This window comes from Carya illinoinensis, chromosome 13 (assembly GCF_018687715.1).
Source record: "Carya illinoinensis cultivar Pawnee chromosome 13, C.illinoinensisPawnee_v1, whole genome shotgun sequence".
NCBI lineage: Eukaryota > Viridiplantae > Streptophyta > Magnoliopsida > Fagales > Juglandaceae > Carya > Carya illinoinensis.
Window position 1 is genome coordinate 22,658,924 of NC_056764.1, and position 21,681 is coordinate 22,680,604.

General features: G+C 38.0%; 1 protein-coding gene across 2 annotated transcripts in view; it reads right to left on the minus strand.

The window, feature by feature from the left end:
• Positions 1 to 21,681, minus strand: part of LOC122291704 — a 48,246-nt gene that overhangs the window by 12,367 nt on the left and 14,198 nt on the right. Inside the window, exons 5-11 of one of the 2 annotated variants that reach the window (XM_043099592.1) lie at positions 20,046 to 20,173; positions 18,652 to 19,791; positions 16,930 to 17,071; positions 16,669 to 16,825; positions 16,315 to 16,478; positions 11,367 to 11,452; positions 5,630 to 5,729 (exon numbers count right to left, since the gene is read on the minus strand). In XM_043099592.1, coding sequence (XP_042955526.1) covers positions 5,630 to 5,729; positions 11,367 to 11,452; positions 16,315 to 16,478; positions 16,669 to 16,825; positions 16,930 to 17,071; positions 18,652 to 19,791; positions 20,046 to 20,173 — 1,917 coding nt within the window. Of the gene's footprint in view, positions 1 to 5,629; positions 5,730 to 11,366; positions 11,453 to 16,314; positions 16,479 to 16,668; positions 16,832 to 16,929; positions 17,072 to 18,651; positions 19,792 to 20,045; positions 20,174 to 21,681 lie in introns of both variants that reach the window. The other variant, XM_043099591.1, reaches the window with a different exon arrangement.

Below are 21,681 nucleotides of genomic sequence, written 5' to 3' on the forward strand. Positions count from 1 at the left end.
AAAAGGTAAGGGTCTTCGTCGTACCCACTTGGTTGATTCAATGCCTGATTTAAATAGTTCTACCTTTGCTCAATTGGAGCAAGAAGATGCTCAAATCTGCTCCTTGATGTTGACTAGTATTGAACCTAATATTTGTGCTAGTTTAGTACACTTTGACACTACTCAGGAGATATGGAGGCATCTCAAACAGATGTACTCGGGTGTTGGAAACACAACTCGTATTTATGAGTTGTGTCAACAATTTTTTGGATTGGAAAATGGTGCTTTGGGCATAGAAGAGTATTACTCTAAAGTGATGGGTATATGTGAAGAACTCAAAATTTATCAACCTATCACTTCTGATGTTTCAATTATGCTAAAACAACGTGAAAAGTTCAACGTTGTTCGGTTTCTAGTTGGCCCAAAACCTGAGTATGAGTCGGTACGCTCTCAAATTCTGGCAAGCTCACAGCTCCCCTCATTTCCTAATGTGTTCTCCCGACTCTAGCGAGCCACATTATCTGGACCTGGATCTCAGTTATCTTCTGACCAGAGTAATGAGAGATCCGCTTTAGTTGCATCTTATGTTGCTCTTGGTGGGCATGGAGGCCGGGGTGGTAGAGGTGCACGTGGAGGACGTGATGCCAGAGGTAACCATACTCAAGGTCATGAATCTCGTAAGTGCACCCATTGTGGTTGCACTAACCACTCGGTGGACTATTGTTGGGATCTACATGGGAGACCATTTGGGTCCGCTAATCAGGCCATTTGCCAAGACTCTACATCACAGGCAACGAGTTCCAACTTGCCTCCAGAGATGATCAACATATCGAAGGATGAGTATGATCAGTTTTTAGTTACACGAGCGGCTTCATCTTCCCGAGCTACTCTTAACCAATCAGGTACAACATCCACATGTCTTATCTCGTCTACCCAAAATCCATGGATCATCGATTCAGGAGCTAATGAACATCTAACTGGTTTGTCTCATTCCTTATCTGAGTTAGGTAACATGTCATTTCCCAAGAGTGTTACTCTTGCTAATGGTTCTCTTGCTAAAGTTACAGGCATTGGATCCACCAAGCTCACTGATTCTATATCCTTGTCATCTGTTCTATATGCTCCTAATTTTCCCTTTAGCTTGCTGTCCATTAGTAAAATTACTCAAAATCTTCAATGTTCTGTGACCTTTTTTCCTTCTGTATGTATCTTTCAGGATCTCAAGACGGGGAAGAAGATTGGTACGGGGCATGAAACTGGTGGTCTGTATTACTTCGACGTCGAGCAGTCACCTAGTCGAGCCCTCACTTCCTCCTCCGCTTTTGAATGGCATTGCCGCCTTAGACACCCATCCCTCTCTCTTCTGAAACGTCAAGTTAGGGATCTTGGAAATGTGTCTCCCTTTCCTTGTGAAGCATGTCAACTTAGTAAACATCATCGTGTGTCTTTTGTACCTTGAGTTGATAATCGAGCATCTTCTTCTTTTGCCTTGGTTCATTCTGATATATGGGGACCATTCAACATTGTATCAAACAAGTTTCAATATTTTGTTACATTTGTTGATGACTATTCTTGTATGACATAGTTATTTCTGATGAAAACAAGATCTAAACTCCTTTCCATATTCAAAGTCTTTCGAAAAGAAATTAAAACTCAATTTGGACAAAAAGTTCACGTTTTGCGTTCTGACAATACTAAAGAATATCAATCTAATGCCTTTGCTGCATACTTAAGCAATAAAGGAATTGTTCATCAAACTTCATGTTCTTACACACCCCAACAAAATGGGGTGGTTGAACTCAAAAATCGTCATTTGTTAGATGTAACCCGAGCACTTTTACTGCATATGCATGTTCCTAAACATTTTTGGAGTGATGGTATTCTTACTGCGTGTCACCTTATCAATCGTATGCCTTCATCTGTCCTCAATGGCTCTTCTCCCTTCTCCGTTTTGTTTCCCTCGTTGCCAACCTTTGCTCTTCCATCCAAAATCTTTGGGTGTATTTGCTATATTCATAATCTTGGCCCAGGCTTTGATAAACTTGATCCACGTGCTACCAAGTGTTTCTTTGTTGGTTATTCCCGAACACAAAAAGGATATCGCTGCTATAGTCCTGCTTTTCGTCGCTGCTTCACAAGTGCTGATGTCACATTTCTTGAGCCCATACCCTACTTCTCAGACACGTCTTCGGTTGTTGAGTGTGATCCTCTACCATTACCTACTCTAACCCTTTCTCCTCCACAGTCACCCACTATTACCCAACCTCCTTCAGTGCCTTCTCTTGTCCCTTTACAGGTGTACTCGCGTCGCTCACGGACCCCGGCTCCCCTGCCTCCACCAACTTTGTCTCCGTCTTCAGACCCTGAGTTACTCAGTGCTTCAGAATCTCCACCTATTGCTCTCCGAAAAGGTACTCATTCTTGTGTTATTCAATATCCGATTAGCCAATATGTCTCCTGTCATGCATTGTCTCCATCTTTTTCATCTTTTACTTCTCAATTGTCAAAAGTTTTTGTTCCTAAGACAGTTCAGGATGCTTTATCTGATCCGAGATGGAGGACAGCCATGGAAAATGAAATGGATGCTCTTCACCATAATGAGACATGGGATCTTGTTCCTCTGCCGCCAGGAAAACAATCTGTTGGCTGTAGATGGGTATACACAGTCAAATTCCATCCTACTAGCGTTGTGGAACGTCTGAAAACTCACTTGGTAGCTAAGGGCTATACTCAAATTTATGGCATTGATTACGACGACATTTTCTCCCGTTGCCAAAATTTCATCTGTTAGGGTATTGATCTCTCTTGCTGCTAATTTGGATTGACTCTTATTTCAGTTGGATGTTAAAAATGCATTCTTACATGGCGACTTAAATGAGGAAGTGTATATGGAGCAACCACTTGGTTTTGTTGCTCAGGGGGAGTGTCGAGGTACAGTTTGCAAGTTAAAAAAGGCATTATATGGTTTGAAACAATCTCCTCGAACATGGTTTGGGAGGTTCTCTGATAGTGTATTGGCATTTGGTCTTCATAGATGCCAAACAAACCACTCAGTATTTCATCTGTATAGTGATGCAGGTCATATCTTATTGATTGTTTATGTAGATGATATTGTAATTACTGGGAGTGATTCAGCTGGAATCGACAGGCTGAAACAATTTTTACATGATCAGTTTCAGACAAAAGACTTGGGTAAACTTAGATACTTTCTTGGAATCGAAGTTAGTAGATCTAAAAAGGGTATCAACCTATCTCAAAGAAAGTATGTGCTTGATCTTTTGGAAGAAACTTGTATGTTGGGTGCACGGCCTATTGACACTCCTATGGATCCAAATAGTAAACTCTTGAAAGAGGAAGGTGAGTTGTTTGGAGATCTAGATCGGTATCAAAGACTTGTCGGAAAATTAAATTATCTGACTATCACTAGACCTGATATTTCTTATGCATTAAGTGAATTGAGCCAATTTCTACAAACGCCTAGGATCTCACATTGGGATCCTGTAATCCATATTCTTCGGTATCTTAAGCGAGCTCCTGGCCTTGGGTTGTTGTATAGACCAAATGGGCATCTTAGAATTGAAGCTTTTTCAGATGCTGATTGGGCAGGATCTCCTTCAGATAGAAGATCGACTACTGGATATTGTACCTTTGTAGGAGGTAATTTGGTTACATGGAAGAGTAAGAAGCAAACAGTAGTAGCTCGATCTAGTGCAGAGGCCGAATACAGAGCAATGGCTCACACTGCTAGTGAGCTGACATGGTTGCAACACTTTCTTCATGAGATTGGGTTTCCAGCTCCTGTCCCCCTTCAGTTATTTTGTGATAATCAAGCTGCAGTACATATTGCGTCTAATCCTGTATTCCATGAGAGGACTAAACACATTGAGATTGATTGTCACTTCATTCGAGATAAAATATTCAGTGGTGACATTTCTACACCCTTTGTGAAGTCTGCTGATCAACTTGCAGATGTGTTTACCAAACCACTTTGTCATAGTCGGCTAAAGTTTATTTGTTCTAAGTTAGGTTTATATGATATATATGCCCCAGCTTGAGGGGGAGTGTTGGAATACATAATTGTAATTAAATGTATAGTATGTGGGTATAATGGTCACTACTCTAGGTATATGTATAGTTGGATATTCATTAATAAAATTACAACACAGAATTCTCTCTCTCTTGTTTATTGACTACAAAAAGAACTAACTGAAAACCTGAAATTTCTAGCATGATCCCACAATAGCTTATCCTCTCTTCCCTGCATCACTTTAGAATTCAGAAATTCTGAAACAACATTCACTTCCCAGTCACTGACATTTCTAATAAAGTCCACATTCCATAGAATATTATTATCCATGCATTGAAGATAATCTGCCACAGCAACATTTTGATCCCTTGCAATCCTGCAAAGAGATGGAAAACCTGATTTAAGAGTTGATTCCCCACACCAAATGTCATGCCAAAAGAGAATCCTCTTCCCTTCCCCCACCTTAAATTTAATATGTTTAGAAAACTCCCCCCAACGTTCAGTGATGTTCCAAATCCCTGTACATTTATTTCCCATTCTCATCTTGCCACTGATACATTTCAACAGTCCCATATGTGATGTAACTATGATAATCACTTTCAAAGCAACAATAAAGATCAGGGAAGTCATTATGAACAGCCACATCATGAGACGCTGGCCCTGGTCACCATTGTTGAATATATCTGGAAATTCTTCATGAACTGTTGTTGCTCTCTGCTGCATTGAGGGCTTGGGGTTGATTTTCAGGGTTATTGACAAACGCTTGGGGGCTAATAGAAACCATTATATTCAGCTTAGATTTTTCATCCAAGGGCACAACACTCTGGAGGAGATGACAATGCTATAGAGGTTAAATCTGAAACTCTGTTTATGTCTCCAGAAAGTATGATGAAGAGTCATATCTGAGAAGAAATCAACCTCTTCCTCCGAATATCAGGGAAGAAATCATCCTCTTCCTACTTAAGCTCACTATTGTCGGTTTGCCTCCTTCCATCGCTGCCACCGCAGGGCTCGTTGTCCCTAGATCAATCGCCACCGCCTTCTCATTCACCACCCTCAATGCCCAGACCTTAGCGATGGCTCCAAGTTTTATCAGCAATGTCATATTAAGTAGCCCTTGCCAAATAAGAAGGCTTTGGAAGACGATGACTGGGTTTCTTCAAGAAAGGAAGCAGTGGTACTGAGGCCATAAATTTGGACTTGCAGAGGACGCCAAGGAGAACTAGAAGGACTTACAAAGAAAGGGGAAAAAAAAGAAATAGGGTCTTGTCGATTTAATGAGCCACTAAACCAAGAATCGTCCAATATCGGCCAGTTTTGTCTAAGGCATTAACCAACCTGAACCAAAACACTCTTTCGGTCAGGTCGGGCAATCAATTTTTTTGCACGAGCTAGCACACACCTACTCTATCAGCTCTAAGCATTCACATTCAACACAAAGTGCATACACTGAACCTTTAGGCAATGCAGTATGGAAAAGCATTTGAAACACGATTGGAAATTATATATATAGAAATATGCACAAACAAACACACACATCTATATATGTACAAAAAGTCTGCACAAAATCTACAATGGGTATAGAAAATAAATGAACAATGATAAAGATAGTTTGCCTCAAACCTTATTATGAAGGGAGTCAAGAAACCTGCACCATGATACATGAGATAATTGAGACTCCACGTATTGCTGTAATGTCGAAATAAAATGATTGACCTGATGCCTAACATGGGATGGGAGAAAGAATGATTAGTTTTTAGAAGAAAAAAAGTGCATCTTTCTAAAATTTGGCAGAATTTGAAACTTCAATGTTAGAACATTTTTTGAGACAATGATCATTGACTTTTATTTTTCCTGTGCTTTTGTTCTAGATTACAGCTACAAAAGGAAAAATTAAGATCACATCATATACTGATTGTTGATGGGCCTCAGGATTGATTTCGCAAATTAGTAGACCTCTTGAAAACTCTGTTCATCAGGATATGATTAACTGTACCAATAAGCTCTACCCGTAATAAGCAGAAGAATCATACAATTCAACTTTATTCATTTTGGAATTTTTTGGTAGTGGCATAAATAAGCAATAGCCTAAGGGATACTTGGCAAAAAAAGAGGGCTATTTCAGATATATTTCTCTTAAAAACAAACAAACAATAACCAAACAAATATATTTCTCTTTGTACAAGAAACACAAGATACACAGCAAAGCAAAAATAAAATAAAATAAATTAGTTCATTTTTTTTTTTAAGTAAAAGAGAGGAAGATTAAGGCCTCGTTTGTTTTTAGAGATGAGATGAGATGAGATGAGATGAGATAAATTGAGATAAGTTGAATAAGTATTATTAGAATATATTATTTTTATATTGGGATTTGAAAAAGTTGAATTATTTATTTTATTTTGTATGGGGATTTGAAAAAATTGTAATGATTAAGATGAGATGAGATGAGAGTTTAGTGAAAGTGAACAAGGCCGTAAGAAGAAATCATTGTTAATGTGTTAGTCATTTTGAAAGAAAAAAATACCATCTACCACTAGTGTTAATGTTTGCTTTTTGCACAAAGGATGCAAAGATATTCAAAATTTCCTTTTGAGAACTTTTGCTGTCATGGAAAAAAGATTTCATATGGAGATGCTCCGACAAATGAAGACTTATATGCAAGGATCCAATACTAAATTACTTTATTCTTAACTTCTACAATGACAATGCCTTAGCTTATGTATAATAATAAATGCTTAAATAATTTTCAGTGCTAATAAACAGAAGCCCAACTAGTTTTTTCAATAGCACACGAGGTCTAAGACAAGGAGATCCATTGTCCCCACTATACTTTGTCATCGTGATGGAGGCTTTGAGCAGAATGATCTCAGTCCTAGTTGCAAATGGGTGAATGACCGGTTACTCGTTTGGTCTCCCGGGAGGGGATAGTATTAACGTTTCCCATTTATTGTTTGCAGATGACACTCTTATCTTCTGTGAGGCTGACCAAATCCAGGTTCAAGTATTGAAGGTACTCCTACTTTGCTTCGAGGTAGCTTCAGGGTTGAAAGTAAACCTAGACAAATCAGAGATGGTGCCTGTCGGAAGCGTTCAACATTTAAGATAGTTGGCTAATACTTTGGGTGCAAGATTGCCTCACTCCCTATGAATTATTTGGGCCTTCCGTTGGGGCCCCCGTGGAGAGCAGCTGCTCTTTGGGATATAGTGATTGAGAGAGTAGAATGTCGATTAGCATGGTGGAAGAGAATGTACCTGTCAAAAGGGGGAAGGACTACACTTATAAAGAGTACCTTATCTAACCTTCCGACTTATTCCCTGTCCCTGTTTCCTATTCCAGCAAGAGTGGCACTTCAAATCGAGAACTTCGAAGGGCCTTTTTGTGGGGTGGAATGGGTGAGGAGTTCAAGTTTCATCTAGTCAGGTGGGAGCAGGTGTGTAGGCCTTTTTCGAATGGTGGATTGGGCATTAGAAATTTGAGAACCTTTAATTGGGAGTTACTTGGAAAGTGGTTATGGAGATACCATAGAGAACCAGAAGCTTTTTGAAAGTTGGTGATTGAGAGTAAGTCCGGTGGATTATGGGGTGGATGGTGTACTAAGGAAGTGAGAGGGGCGCATGGTGTGGGATTGTGGAAACATATTAGGCAAGGGTGGGGGATCTTCTCTCGGTTCACCAGGCTTCATTTAGGAGAGGGGAATAGGATCAAATTTTGGTACGACACTTGGTGTGGTAATTGTGCACTTAAGGAACCATTCCCGACATTGTTTAGGGTTGCAAGTGCCAAACAGGCATCAGTGGCAGAGGTCATGGTGTTAGTGGAGGAGCAAATCCAATGGAACATCAATTTTAGCAAGGCGGCACGAGATTGGAAAATGGATAGTTTTGAAGCCTTTTTCAGTTTGTTGTGTAAATTTTATTTATGTTTGGCTAAGATTAGATGAGTCTGTATTTAAATTTGAATCATGGATGAATGTAAGTTTTAATAGGACGTTAGGATTTCATCCGATAGAGATGAGTGTTGAATAAGAGGGTATCCGATAAGGATAAGTACTTGGAGTGTAACTCCTATTAAACCTTGTTTAAATTATAAGATAAGAGTTTACAAAAGTCCTACGTTGGTTCAAGTCTAAAAGTCAGTTGAAGAGATAAAGACACAAGTTTTATTGAAGAAACTGAAGCTGATCTGAATTCAACGTGATCCAGAAGAAGTGATCCAATCCGAGATGTTCACAAATCGTTAGTAACGTATCTGGCTGAGATTCTGGATAAACATGTTAGCAGAATCATTCTCCAAATCAATCACAACATTGTCTATTTGTAGAGGAGTCGACTGAGGGTTTGGTTTGAACACAAAAATAGCACATATTCACAAGTATTGAGAGCTTGAAGATCTGGGTAGAACTTCAAAAGATCGTGTAAGAGAAAATTCTTGAGAGAAGGATTTTTCTAAAAGCTCAATCCATGAGATTGAGTGAGAGCATTCAAGGGGGAGTTGCTATGTTTGAATTCAACCACTGGAGGTTCTAGTAAGAAAGATAGAGATTGGAGAGTGTTAGAAATCCTGGCTACCTACTGCGGTAAAAGACAAGCGGGTCGCATGTCTTGGGTAAACGTGTTTGATTACAAAGGTTTTGTAAACGTTTTACATAAAATCTTTTCAATCAATAAAATTGGTTTTCTTGGATTTGGTTGCCCCGTAGGGTTTTACCTTTGAAAAGTTTTTCAAAAGGTTTCCCTTCGTAACCAAATTATTTTGTCAATACTTTCATTATTTATAATCCTGAGCTAATAGCCTTTTTGGTTCAGTATTAGCATGCATAATCAGGGGTACATTGGAAATTTCATGTTGTATTCAACCAGACCAAGCAACCAACCCCTAGATTTATTGTGGTGGATACCCTCAGGTAAATGCATGTTTTTGGTACGCAACTTTTACAAGTCTCTAACACAAGTGCATCCTTCTCAATTTCCTTGGAAAAGGCTTTGGAAACACAAGATGCCTCTCAAAGCGGCTTTCTTTGTGTGGTCCGTTGCCTTGGGCAAGATCCTCACAACGGACAATTTGAGAAAATGAAGGGTGATCATTTTATATTGGTGTTGTATGTGTAGAAAGGGGGGAGAATTTGTGGATCATCTTCTACTACACTGTGAGGTAGCTCGAGGGTTATGGAACGGGGTTTTTAGTAGACTAGACTTAGGTTGGGTTATGCCAGAGACAGTGGTGGCAGCACTAGCTAGCTGGATTGATCTAAGAGGCAACAACCAGATTAAGGCTTTATGGAAGATGATTCCGATTTGCATTATGTGGTATGTATGGCAGGAGCGCAATGAACGGACGTTCGAACACAGAGAGATCGATGGAGGAGCTGAAAGCCTTTTTTTTTTAATCTCTTTGTACTTGGGCCATTGCTGTTACTTTTAATGGCCAAGATTTACATGATTTCCTTATTTCTAGTGCTCCTATGTAGCTAGGACATTCTTTGTACTGAACATGGCTTTTGCCTATTCTTTTATGGAAAAATCTACTCAGCCTCCTCCATTTTATCTACACCGCACGAATGTACTGATGTAATATTTTTTTATTTCTTTGCTATTTCTCTTTCTTTATGAATTCAACCCCCCCCCCCAAAAAAAAAAAAAAAAACCCTTTTCTGTATGTACCCCCATCCCCATCTTCTCCCTTCACTGAGAAAGCACAGTTCATTTCATTTCTCAGTAACTGCTTCCATGGGAGAACTATAGGGTCCTTGCATTGACAAGCAAAAAGAATTACCGATCACTCTTTGAGCCCGTCATGCCCCGGAGTTCTTTCTTGGAATACGGGAATATAAAACCTGCAACACAACTGATTCAGGGTAGAAAAATTGCTGCTGTGTTTGTGGAACCTATCCAGGGTGAAAATAAAATATTTTTCTTATGAAGGGCCAGAAACCCCAAGATAGACGAAAGCAGATACTTATGAGACTATGAGCGACAGATTTTTCTTTGAGGGGATGGAGGGTTATGTTTTGTTTTCCTCATCCCTATGATCCATACATCTCATCGATTGGAGAAACAGTAGTATAGCTTTGTTAATTGATCCTTCCTATGTGCATATTGGGACATCGATCTTGATATATTTTTCTCTGATTGATTTTTTCCTTGGGGGTAGCTAGGCTAAATTCTTCTGAGTTTTATCAGGTTCAGCGTGAGGAAGTGGGGGAATAAAATTATAAACTGCTGGAGACAAAAAAAAAAAAAAACATGTCAGCATTTCGTGTGGTGTAGACAAAATGAGGGAGGCTGTGTAGCTTTACTCTTCTTTTATTAATATACTTCTTACTTTTCACAAAAAAAAATCAAGGAGTTAGTGTATTGTACTGTACATGACATGTAAAACAAATAACAAAAAAACAAAAATTAAAAAATGGCTTATGATATAATTCATTAGTTGATAACTGTGACTTTATCATCAAACTCAATTGAACTGAACGTTAGTCCCAACTAAATAGGCAGTAAATACAAGAATCATTTTCCACCAATCACTCCTGTCGAAGCATATTTTTTACACTGAGACTAAAATGACATTTTCATATAGAAACAGTGTTACCAAAACAAAAACAAGAAAAAAAGGGAAGCAGGTAGATAAGAGTTAGTACATGCAAAGTATCCTAGCTTAACATTTTTTTATGAGTAAGATTCATTAAAACTAAAAAGAAAGATACAAAAGGAAGGGGTGGGGAGTCCCAACAAAATACCCTGTTACATTCAATACGACACATAAAACTAAAAGAAAAAAGGGGCAATGAACCACAAAATTGGTCCGGGCCCATGTTTTTAATGCAAAACAACAAAGGGTTTGCAATAGTGCGACTCAAAACAAGTACATAATCATGCACTGTGGTTGATTGCTTAAAGGTGTCCCATAGAGCTTTCTGAACCCTCGTTTGCCAATTTTAATTATCCTAGAGAGGGGAGGGGGCTTATCTCAAAACCACACTGGGTATCCTAGCTTTAGATAACAATGAGTATATCACCTCAACTCTATCCCACAACCCTCATCCCCCAAAAAAAAAAAATTGAGATGGACTCTTAAAATAGTTTTTCTTCGTAGTATCCATTTCCACTATATGAAAAACGTTTGTCCCGTCCAAAAATCCTATATTAGACAGCTTGAGTTACGGATAATGTCCAAGAGTTGGATCTGTCTTTCTTGTAAGCTTTCTAACATTTTTTAACCCCTATCATGAAGTAGCAACATTGCTATGTTAGCATGATGGGTCCATGAAAAATAGCCATAAACTGAAAAGCCAGAGGAAATATAAATCCTACACGATGAGAAAACATAAATCCAAATAAAGTGAACCATTTTTTGGCTTACCTTAACTTCATCAATTTATGGAGATGGCTTACTTCATTTTCATGACGCTCAGAAGTAGGTTTCTGATTAATCAAGTGCACCAAATCCTGTTTGCCACAATTGACAGCTTGTTAATACTTTAACATGATAAAGCAACTTGAATGTCTGATTTTTCATCATGATTTATGACATAAAATCTAATGTTAATGTCAAAAAACTCCTAGAAAGTGCATCAACTCCTGCAGACACCTGACACTATATATCAATTTCATGATTAAGCCAAAAAAAAAAAAAAAAAAATCCATGCAGGTCTAATTTTCAAAAAAAAAAAAATTGGGTGTTTTTTTATAGGTAAAATTAAAATTTTATTAATAAAAAAGTGTAGCCCAAGTACACGGGAAGTATATAAAGAAAACACCTAACACCTAAAAATTGGGTGTTAAGCAGCCACCATTGAAAAATGATGTGTAGGTAACTTGATTGTGAATATTAGACCATAGAGGTCACGGGTTGGGCTAGACTTGAGGCCCAAGAATTCATGACAACCCTTTATCTGGTCTAACTTCTTGGAATTGTTACAGATACTTAGGAGTATAATCTGACAGAAGGATTAGCACCACTGTTATAGTTAGAATTTTTAGAAATTTTTGGTGCGATAAAACTTTGTGATGACGTGGCACCAAGTGGCCCAATTCGGACTTGACACGTGGCAGCCCACTTTGCCACACATTCTTAGGGCCCTACCACCCATAGCCACCTGGACAATGGTTTTTGTTATCCTAAATACAGGACTAAGTCACCTCTTACTTCCTTGCATCATCATACCTTACACTTGACAAAAAAAAGTTCACTTTTTCAGATTTTGTTCCCCATGCCCTAGCCTAGTGTGCCACCCCTAACCACAAATAAGTTCACTCTCTTTGGTCATATTTCTAATCATTTTTGGCCAGCATATTGATGAGATATTCAGGGTCATCCAGAGGTCATAGAAGATTGGAAACTCGCAAGATGTAGAAAGCTTTGAAGGCCTAGTGCTGAGCCCCTCATTTCCAAGCAAGAGTCATTCTACTAATCATCCCTACACCACACACCACACATGATTTTTTATTTTAATTTTTTTTATTCTTGCTAAACTAAAGGAATTCTTTTACTCATCATCCATACACCACACATTTGGTAAGGGAAAAAATAAAATAAAAAAATCATGTGTGGTGTGTGGTGTAGGGATAATGAGTAGAATTTTTCTACCAAGTAATTTTGTTCTTTTTTTATCTGCATTATGCCGCCCTCATGACCAATGAAAGCCTTTGGTCAGTTCCCTAATCATTGTTAGTCAGTGCAATCATTAGAAATTTCAGACTTTGTTAATAATTACAAGAAAGCTGGAATCTTGAGTAAGGAACGGGGCCAGGGGTCATAGCCGAGACTCACAAAGCAACCTTCTCTCATTCATTCTGCTATGTGCCGCCCCTCTCACCAATGAGATTTAAGGATTTTGGTTGCTTGTTTTACTCAAGATCTGGTCAGTACAATCATTAGAACCCAAGGCCACCCATTGGTCTACCAAGTGGGAAAAACTTGTAGGAAACTTTGGAGGGAACCATGCACCATCATTCAGATTTTGTCCATTATTTTGGTGGCTATCTATTGGGCAACAAAAAGCTGAAGCAAGGGGGTATTATTGGGCGGTTTTAACTCAAGATTTATGCTCATTTTCTCTCATCTTCCCACCTAGAAACTGAGAGCTTCATAAGAGTGTGTTGTCTCCTTCCTTCTCTTCTTCTTCACTCTTCCAAACAATCACTTAGATTGAAATATCAATAAAACCTCCATACTTGTTGCAAATTGAGAGATAGGAGCTAGTGAGTTATTGTGGTAAAGCTTCTTTTGTTAAGGCCGAATTCTTCAACTTTGTAAGTATTTCTCTTATCTTTCTCTTCTATAAAGGTTAGAAGGTTATATTGGTGATTGTATGAAAGTCTTTTTCAAAGGAATAATAGCTTGTTGGTGATCGTGGTTGGTTTGAGTTTTCGGTTGTCATCAATGATATTGGACTTGTTAGCTTCAGTTTGAACTAGATAAGAGTTGGATTTCCATGATTTGTGTGTTATGCTTGGATCTTTGTTTGGAAGTATATATGAGTTCTATCATGTCATATTTATGATCTTGTGTAAGGATTGAGGAATGAAGAGACTGTTATCTAAACGATGCATGTTTCAGTTGGAGCTTTGCTTTTGCACATGGATCCTTTTGAGTTAACCTTCATAAAGAAAGAATGCTCATAGATGATATGATGTTAGAGGACTTAGATCTAGTTTGTAAATGGAGAGTATGATCTTAAATGTCTCGGAAAAAGCATCAAGATGCCTAGGTTTGTAACATAAGGGAGTAGGGTTAACAAAGTATGTTTCGGTTTCAAGCTTATGCTTGTATGTATGTGGTTTTTTCTCTAACATGTTTCGGTTTGTATATTTACGAGGGATTAGTATCTAAATGAAATGACATTGATTGTGTTATGGTTAGAACTTTTGGTGATATAGATTATCTATGTGTTAAGGGCATAAAAAGGAGTAAGATCAATATGGCTAAGTTTCAGATTTGAGATAGTCATGTTTATGTACATATGTGAGCTAATACTTTCTTTAAATCTGAATATGAAGAGTATGAATCAAGATGATTAATGTTTGGCTATGATGGTTTCTTTATGCTGAACTAGGCTGAAATGCAAGTTAGTGATTCAAGGTCTTAGTTTTGGTTATTATTTTATTGAGATGTGTGAATATCAATATTTTGAGGACAGAAATGAGTTTAGCTTACAAGTCGTATGGTGTTTGCTGAATTTCGCGAGCTTTGGCTTAGGTTTGCAAATGTTGAAAGTCTATGGGTCATTTAGTAATTTCTGTTAGTTAAGGGGACTGACAAGTGATTTTTTTAAAGTTTTGATAATTCTTTGTATGATATTGAAGAAGTCCTAACATTAAGTACCATTTTGCAGCATGGAAATCTTATTTTAGGCAAGAAGTTTGTAAGTTAGCCTCTAACCTTCACTTGGATGATATGAGTATGCTTATGTGTAAACGCTTCATGCATTTTGTTTATGTTCTAATCATTTCAAGCCATTCACATGCCATGTTTATGGTATATGTTCTAATTAAGTCATGCCATGATTAAGTGTTATCATCACATGTCCATGCAAAAAAGTGTATGGAGTGCATGAAAATTGAATTTTGTCACAACCCCAATGCTGAGATGGGGGATTATCCTAGTGAAACTCCCTTGTCCACTCTGGAGTGATTAAAAATGGAGCGGTATCCCCTAAGTTGATGAAGAACAATCAACGACTTCGAATGGTATAGAAATGGTCTCGAAGCAAAGCTAAGAGCATTCTAGCTGGTGAATGAGCTAGAGTACTCATGGTGAAGGTCATTTCACGCTGCCTGAGTATTTTTGAGACGAAGTCACAAGTGACGTTATGTGATACCCCATATGATAAGGATAATGGTAGGTGGTGTATGCGATTCCACATTACTTGGGAAAGAGAAGTTCTTGCTCTTTATAATGTTTCAGTGGGGCTCCAATTGTATCATTGACTAGTACTTTTGGAGTATAGGCCATGTGGTTTAGGCCTTCTATTGGAGCGTTACAAATTGTATTAGAGTTTATCCCAACCAGAAATGTGAGACTTAAGCCGTGTCACCTAAGATAAACTGGCTCGACTAGGACGTCTGGAATTTAAGGGGAGGTAGATTGTAATACCCTATATGATAAAGATAAAAGTAGGTGGAGTATGGAAATCCCACATTGCTTGAGAAGGAGAAATTATTGCTCTTTAAAGGTTCCAATAGGGCTCTAATTATATCATTGACTATCCTTTTAAATTATAGGCCATGTGGTTTAGACCTTCCATTGGAACGTTACAAGTTACCCGTCCTGTGGTGAAGATAATCAGTAGGTACACGCGGTTTATAAGGAACCATGAGGAATCCACATGTATGAATAAGAAAAGATGCAAGATGTTTCATGTATGTCACAATGTCATCGAGTCCACTAGATATTTTTTAAAAGGAATCTGGATGGGAGAAAAATACAGTTCCATGAAATGCATGTTCATGTCCATGCATATATACTCATGTTTACCTTAATCATGTTTATGTTTATGGCATAACTTACTGAGATTTCAAAGAATCTCACCATGGTAGTTCCACTACCATTCCCACACAGGAATGGTAGAAGTTGTAATAGGGCAAGAAGAAATCAGATAGGATGCAGAGGCGCAAACCACCCTGGTCGAAGATAGTTGAGAATGAACTTGACTTTGAGAAAATAATTGAACTGATCATTTTCTTTTTGGAGATTGTCCTGCCGCTGATGGCGGATGTTAATGCTGATGGCGGATGTTAGGGAAACGCTTTAGTGATTCTTTTTTGTAATCTGATGGCGGATGGTTTTTGTGACTTTTGGATAATGGGTTAAGTTTGAAACCCGAACGATTGTATGATATTTTGGAAGACATGTTTAAATTGGGATAAGTAGCATTCTTTTGGTACCATGACTTAAGACACTTTCCGCTGCAATTTATTATTACTGCTGAAAACATGTTAGGTGCATTGTTAACTGTCTTGAACGGGAGTATGTAACCTAGTGTTGCATGTTGCATGTCCCGATACTTTGATCACTGCCAAATCCCAAGCGAGGGGGTTGGGGGCATCACACAATGCACCTGACATGTTTCTTCAAAATGTTACAGCAAATTTCACAATCAGCAATCTCACTAACCAGAGAGAGAATTAAAGAGCAGCAATAAAAACCAACTTCTATGGCCAAATGGTAACTCAACCCTACTAATAGTTGGAGGTTTGTGGTTCCATACTTGGGAGCGGAGGGTTTTGTGACGGGCTAGGAGACGAGATCGCATCAAAAAATTAGCTGTAACTTTCTGTTGCAATTTGATCAAATTAGGCATCCATACCTTCAACGAGCACCATACACTAGCCAATGAAAATACAGCAAGCTTCACTTGTATCAAAAAACCGAATATCTCAGCATATATTTCCAATGCACCAGGAGTCAAAACAATGTTGATTGGCCAATCCACTCGGTAACCCAAGCCTAAAAACTTGAAGGAACGCACTCCTGCAATGAAAAGAAAAGAATTGGGCATATGCATTTCAAGATTATATTTTAATTTAGTTTAAAAAAGGAATAATTACATAAACAGTGAAATGAGAAACAGTAAGAGGTGACCATGGGATGCACCTTTTGTGTTTTCTAATAAAGACTTCTTACTTAACAAAAAATTTAAAAAAGAAACAGTAAGCAGTACCAATAGAAGGTGTAGAGAGAGGCATTGTTCCATCTCCTTTCATGTACACAAATAGCCTATCCTTGTAACGGTCTTGTTCGCATGAAGACCTCTGAACCGATGCCTCAAGGAAAGCTTGAATGGCTGAAAGTCTTTGATCCGCCTTGGCAACACCCTTCTGTGGCTTCAAGTTAAAAACAATAATTGGATCAGAAGGTTTGGGGCCACGTGAATCGCAAAACTACAACATAGTATGCATTAAAGTAATAATTAGACAAATACATGATCCCAAAGTGACTTGATAAACAAATCTGCCCAGTCTGCTACTTCCATAAAATGATATCGACGCAGTGCCAGAAAATGTTCTTGCAGATTAAATCCTTCTTCAAACAACTTGATAGTTAACTTGCTGATGTACTTATATCTAGCATTCTTAAGGAAGACAATTACATAGAAGTATATCTCTTCCAGCAGCAACAGTTTGAGAAGGATAAATCAGTCTCAGTAATGGAGATTTTACTATAAGATAGAATAGAATGAGTAGAATTATAAAGTACAAGGAACCCAATAAAGTCAACCATTGTACGGCAATGAAATCATGGACTGATTCTCTAAAGGGATTAAAGAACATAAAAAAATCCTGTCCCAAAAGGGTTTGAGATGCTATAAGTTACTCTTTCATCTATTTATGTTTTTCTAATACAATGAAGCTTTTGTAATAATACTTATGAATACTAGGAAACCGAGATTAAAAAATAAAAACACCGATTTTTCAAATTCAAAACCTGCAACTTATAACGAGTTTACCCTTTGAGTCTCATCCGCAACCTATTTTTTTATAACAAAGTCTCATCTACAGCATTACTCATGTGAAGTGAAAGATAGTATTCGAGTTAGGTTTCTATCTGCTCTCCAATTATCGGTTTTTCCAAATGGCTTCATAAAATACCAAAGTGTGTATGATTAGCTATTTCAGTTCATAAACATAAAATGAAATGTCAAAGATCTAATCCTCTAACATAATAAATTAGTCCCTCTTAACAAGGTGCAAACATTCACATTTGGCCAGCCTTCTCAATCATCCGTCTTCAACATCCCAAAACATTGAATATTATGCTGTGTAATTTTGGCTCCACAAAAAGAACATACATATAAGATTCAGCTCCCAAAAAGTAGTTGCAAGAGAAAATGTACTTCAAATCATATATAGAATCCTGCTATCCAATTTTAAAGCAGTGTCCTAAAACTACTGTATAGTTGTGGCAGCAGAAATGATAAAACCTTCTCACAGATAGATTCATATTTCCTTTTCCAGATTTTTCCTTCGTCACTCTCCAACATCCCAAGACAACAAATATTACATGGCTTTTCAGTTTCTGCTCCACGAAACATATTTAACGACATAAATGATTTTGAGAAAGTAGAGCAGAAACCACAATAGAAAAAACTAAGTTATAGATTTGTCCACCCCAGATTCTGTAGATGACATCATCATAGGTCTCATTGGTCCCTTCTCAGTTCTCACAACTATCTTAAGCATCAATCAAAAAATTGAATACTCTTATCAAATCGTCTTTCCCATTTATATTTGGACATGCTTGGATTGAAATTTAAAAAACTTAATAGAAAACTGGAATTTTTTTGCACTCCCCAAACAAAGCCTGTGTATAGGAAACACTGAACTAGATTATTCATTTAATAGTTAATACAATGAGTATCTCAACTACATGACACTGTTGTGACAGACTTTATGTCATTAATACTATGAAGCACTTTATGTCAGTGGGAATCTAATATCACTACAGATTAAAATAAATACTTGACGGAAATAAAATGTCAAACCAACAGCTAATAAAACCCCCAACAAAGGCAAGCACACAAGCCAGAAGTGCCTGTACATGACATTGCTGATTGGACCTAGTACCAAACACGTTATGGAAAAGAGAAAAAGGAAAAATGAAGAAAACAAGAAATGATTGATCGTTATCACAAGGAAAAGGATACTGAAGCATGATTTCCTGCTGTATGCATTTTTCAATGATAAAATCAAGAGGTATCTCAAATGTGGACGAAAAATTCTGTCTGTGACATTGAACACTAGAATTAAAGGTGTCACCGGAGCTTCCAAACAAAGCCTCCCCATCACTGCAACCAGATTCTATAACTTCTTCGTTGCAGCCCTTTGAATCCAATGGTGAATAAACATTGCACACTTCCATATTATCAATCAAACCATGGTCTCCAGCATTCTCTTGATTACAACAATGATCATTCTTACTACTGGTAGAAGAAGCATGCAAGTCTCGGGGTGATCGAAGCTCAGATCCAATGTCACACCCAGAATTGGCTGGTGACCGTTCCACGCATAACTTGGAAGGGTTTTCAACAGAACTAAAGTCAAAGTATGGCAAAGATTGCCCATAGGCTGTGCTGCATCTCTCTCCAGATTTGCCCATCAAGTGAAGGAAAGCATAATTTGTCAACATAGGGTTCATACTGAAATTGCTATGGTAGGCAGGATTCTGCCATTGCAAGGTATAAGAATATGAAGTACTCATGGAATTTTCAGCTTGCTCCATTGAAGCATCAAGATTGGCAAGAATTTCACTAAAATATGATGGACCTTCCCTTATGACTCCTACATTTCTTTTTGTCAGCTTTTTCTCAGAATCTGCAGGATGAAACCTAGATTTACCTCCATACCCTTCACTAAAAGACTGTTTACAAAGGCTTCCTTGTGGGTAAGCCTTAGTAGGTAGAGTAAATGTATGCTCAATATCAGATGTAATTGACCCGTGTGACTCCCCTGAATCAAATATGTGACTTGAAAGCACTCCCTTATGATGACAATGTGCATCATGACCAAGGCCATTTGTTAATTCACAAATTCGTTGTGAATCATTTTCTTTATCGGATGAGCTTCTAAACAGATGAGGCTTTTGCAAATTAATATCCGTGGACATACTCGAAGAGAAGCTTAAAGCAGATAAATACATAGTTTCAAGCCCAACCACATGATTAGGAGGCTCGATCAGCATTTCAGACTCAATTTGTTCATCAGATCCACTTGAGGACAAGCATTCAGATGACTCGGATGTATCCATTACAAATGACAACTCATCCATTGAACTTGAGTAATCATAGCTGACATTACAAACATCACTCAGAATTAGAGGAATTAATGCATCAATTAGGCAGTAAACATTTTTAAAAGGTAAAGTAGCGTATAGGGAATAAGTGGAATGAAGGAGTGTACCCCTGAAACACAGAGAAATATATTCACCAGCAAGCATGCATGCCCAGAAATGGTTTTACGTTCATGCAGACACATAGAGCGAATGACCAAGCGTGTGTGTGTGTTTGTGTGGGAGAGAGGGGGGGAGAGAAAAATAGATTACACATTTGATCCTCTTCTAGATGCTGCCGACGGAGCAATCAAATTGTCATCCAACAAAAATGAAACTTGGTTGTGTGAACACTCTCCATCAGTATCAAACAATAAAGGTTCAGTGCAATGTGAAACTACCTGCACAAGGAAAATCTCGTAATACAGAAATGCAACTGAATGATCAAAAGGCAGCAAAGAATAAAACCAACATGCGGATACACACAACAGACTCCAATTTTATTCCCTCTCTCTCTCTCTCTCTCTCTCTCTCTCTCTCTCTCTCAACCAAGGCAAGTCAAATATTGTGGAGAACAGAGTTTAAGGGAATCAAAGAGTGTCACCCACAAACCAGAGCACTTTCAACATAATTTAATTGTCCAATATGATCTGACATCTTTGCAAACAACTCAGGGACCTTTTGGAGCAGATGTTGGAAAATGTGTTGCTAATAAAATATGCCATAACAAGAATTGTAGATGGAACAACGTGAACAAAATAAGCTATAGCAATAACTGCAGATGAAAAGTGTTAAAAGTGAAATCTGTTGGTCCAAAAGTGATCTTGGATAAGCTACTATCTAATTCATTCCTAACCGGTCTTTTTTCCTTTCTTAACTTTTATGAACTTTGCTTACTAATATCAAAATCATACTAAGTTCAGGCCAACTGTATAATAGTAGAAGCAGCAGCAATGAAAACAACAAGATTCATAATATTTTTAGTATCATAGTCTCAATCATAATTTTTTTGTTGTTACTTTTCTCTAATATTTATTGATTATATATATTTGTTGGCATGCAATAACAGATTGAAGAAGTCCAATAAAACAGCTTACCAATACATTGAAAATTTAAATTGATAAACTGATTAGCAATAAATTGCCCTACATTTTTTTTTTTTTTTTTTTGATAGGTAATAAGTTATTTTATTGATAGAAGGATGGGTATAGCCCTGGTACACTGGAAGTATACAAGTGCATACACCTATTTAAGAGCTAGAGGTTTGGTGAAGTAAGCAATATTAGAGGGTTGGCTAATATCTTGGGTTGTGTGGTTTCTCCGCTGCCTTTGAAGTATCTTGGTCTCCTGCTGGGGACTTCTGTCAAAGCTAAGGCAATTTGAGAGGGAGTGCTGGAAAAATTTGAGCTTAGGTTGGCTGGGTGGAAATGGGTGTATTTATCAAAAGGGAGGCGGATCACTCTTATCAAAAGTGCCTTATCCAATCTTCCCACATACTACTTATCCTTATTTCCCCTCCTCGCTAGTATTGCAAGGAGGCTGGAAAAACTCCAGCGAGATTTTTTATGGAGTGGTATAGGAGATGAGTCTAAGTTTCATTTGGTGGGTTGGGATAAGGTATGTTCTACTCTGAGAGATGGTGGCTTGGGGGTGTGGAATGTGAGGGCTTTTAATAAGGCTCTATTGGGTAAATGGATGTGGCGTTATAATTATGAGAGGGAAGCCTTATGTAAAGGGGATTGATATTAAGTACGGTAGTGAACGAGGGGGGTTGGTGCTCCAAAGAGGAAAGGGGGACATAGGAGTGGGGTTATGGAAGTAAATAAGGAAGGGGTGGGGCTCCTTTTTCAGTAATACCTGGTTATGTTTGGGGGATGGTAGTAGGATTAGTTTTTGGATGGATAGGTGG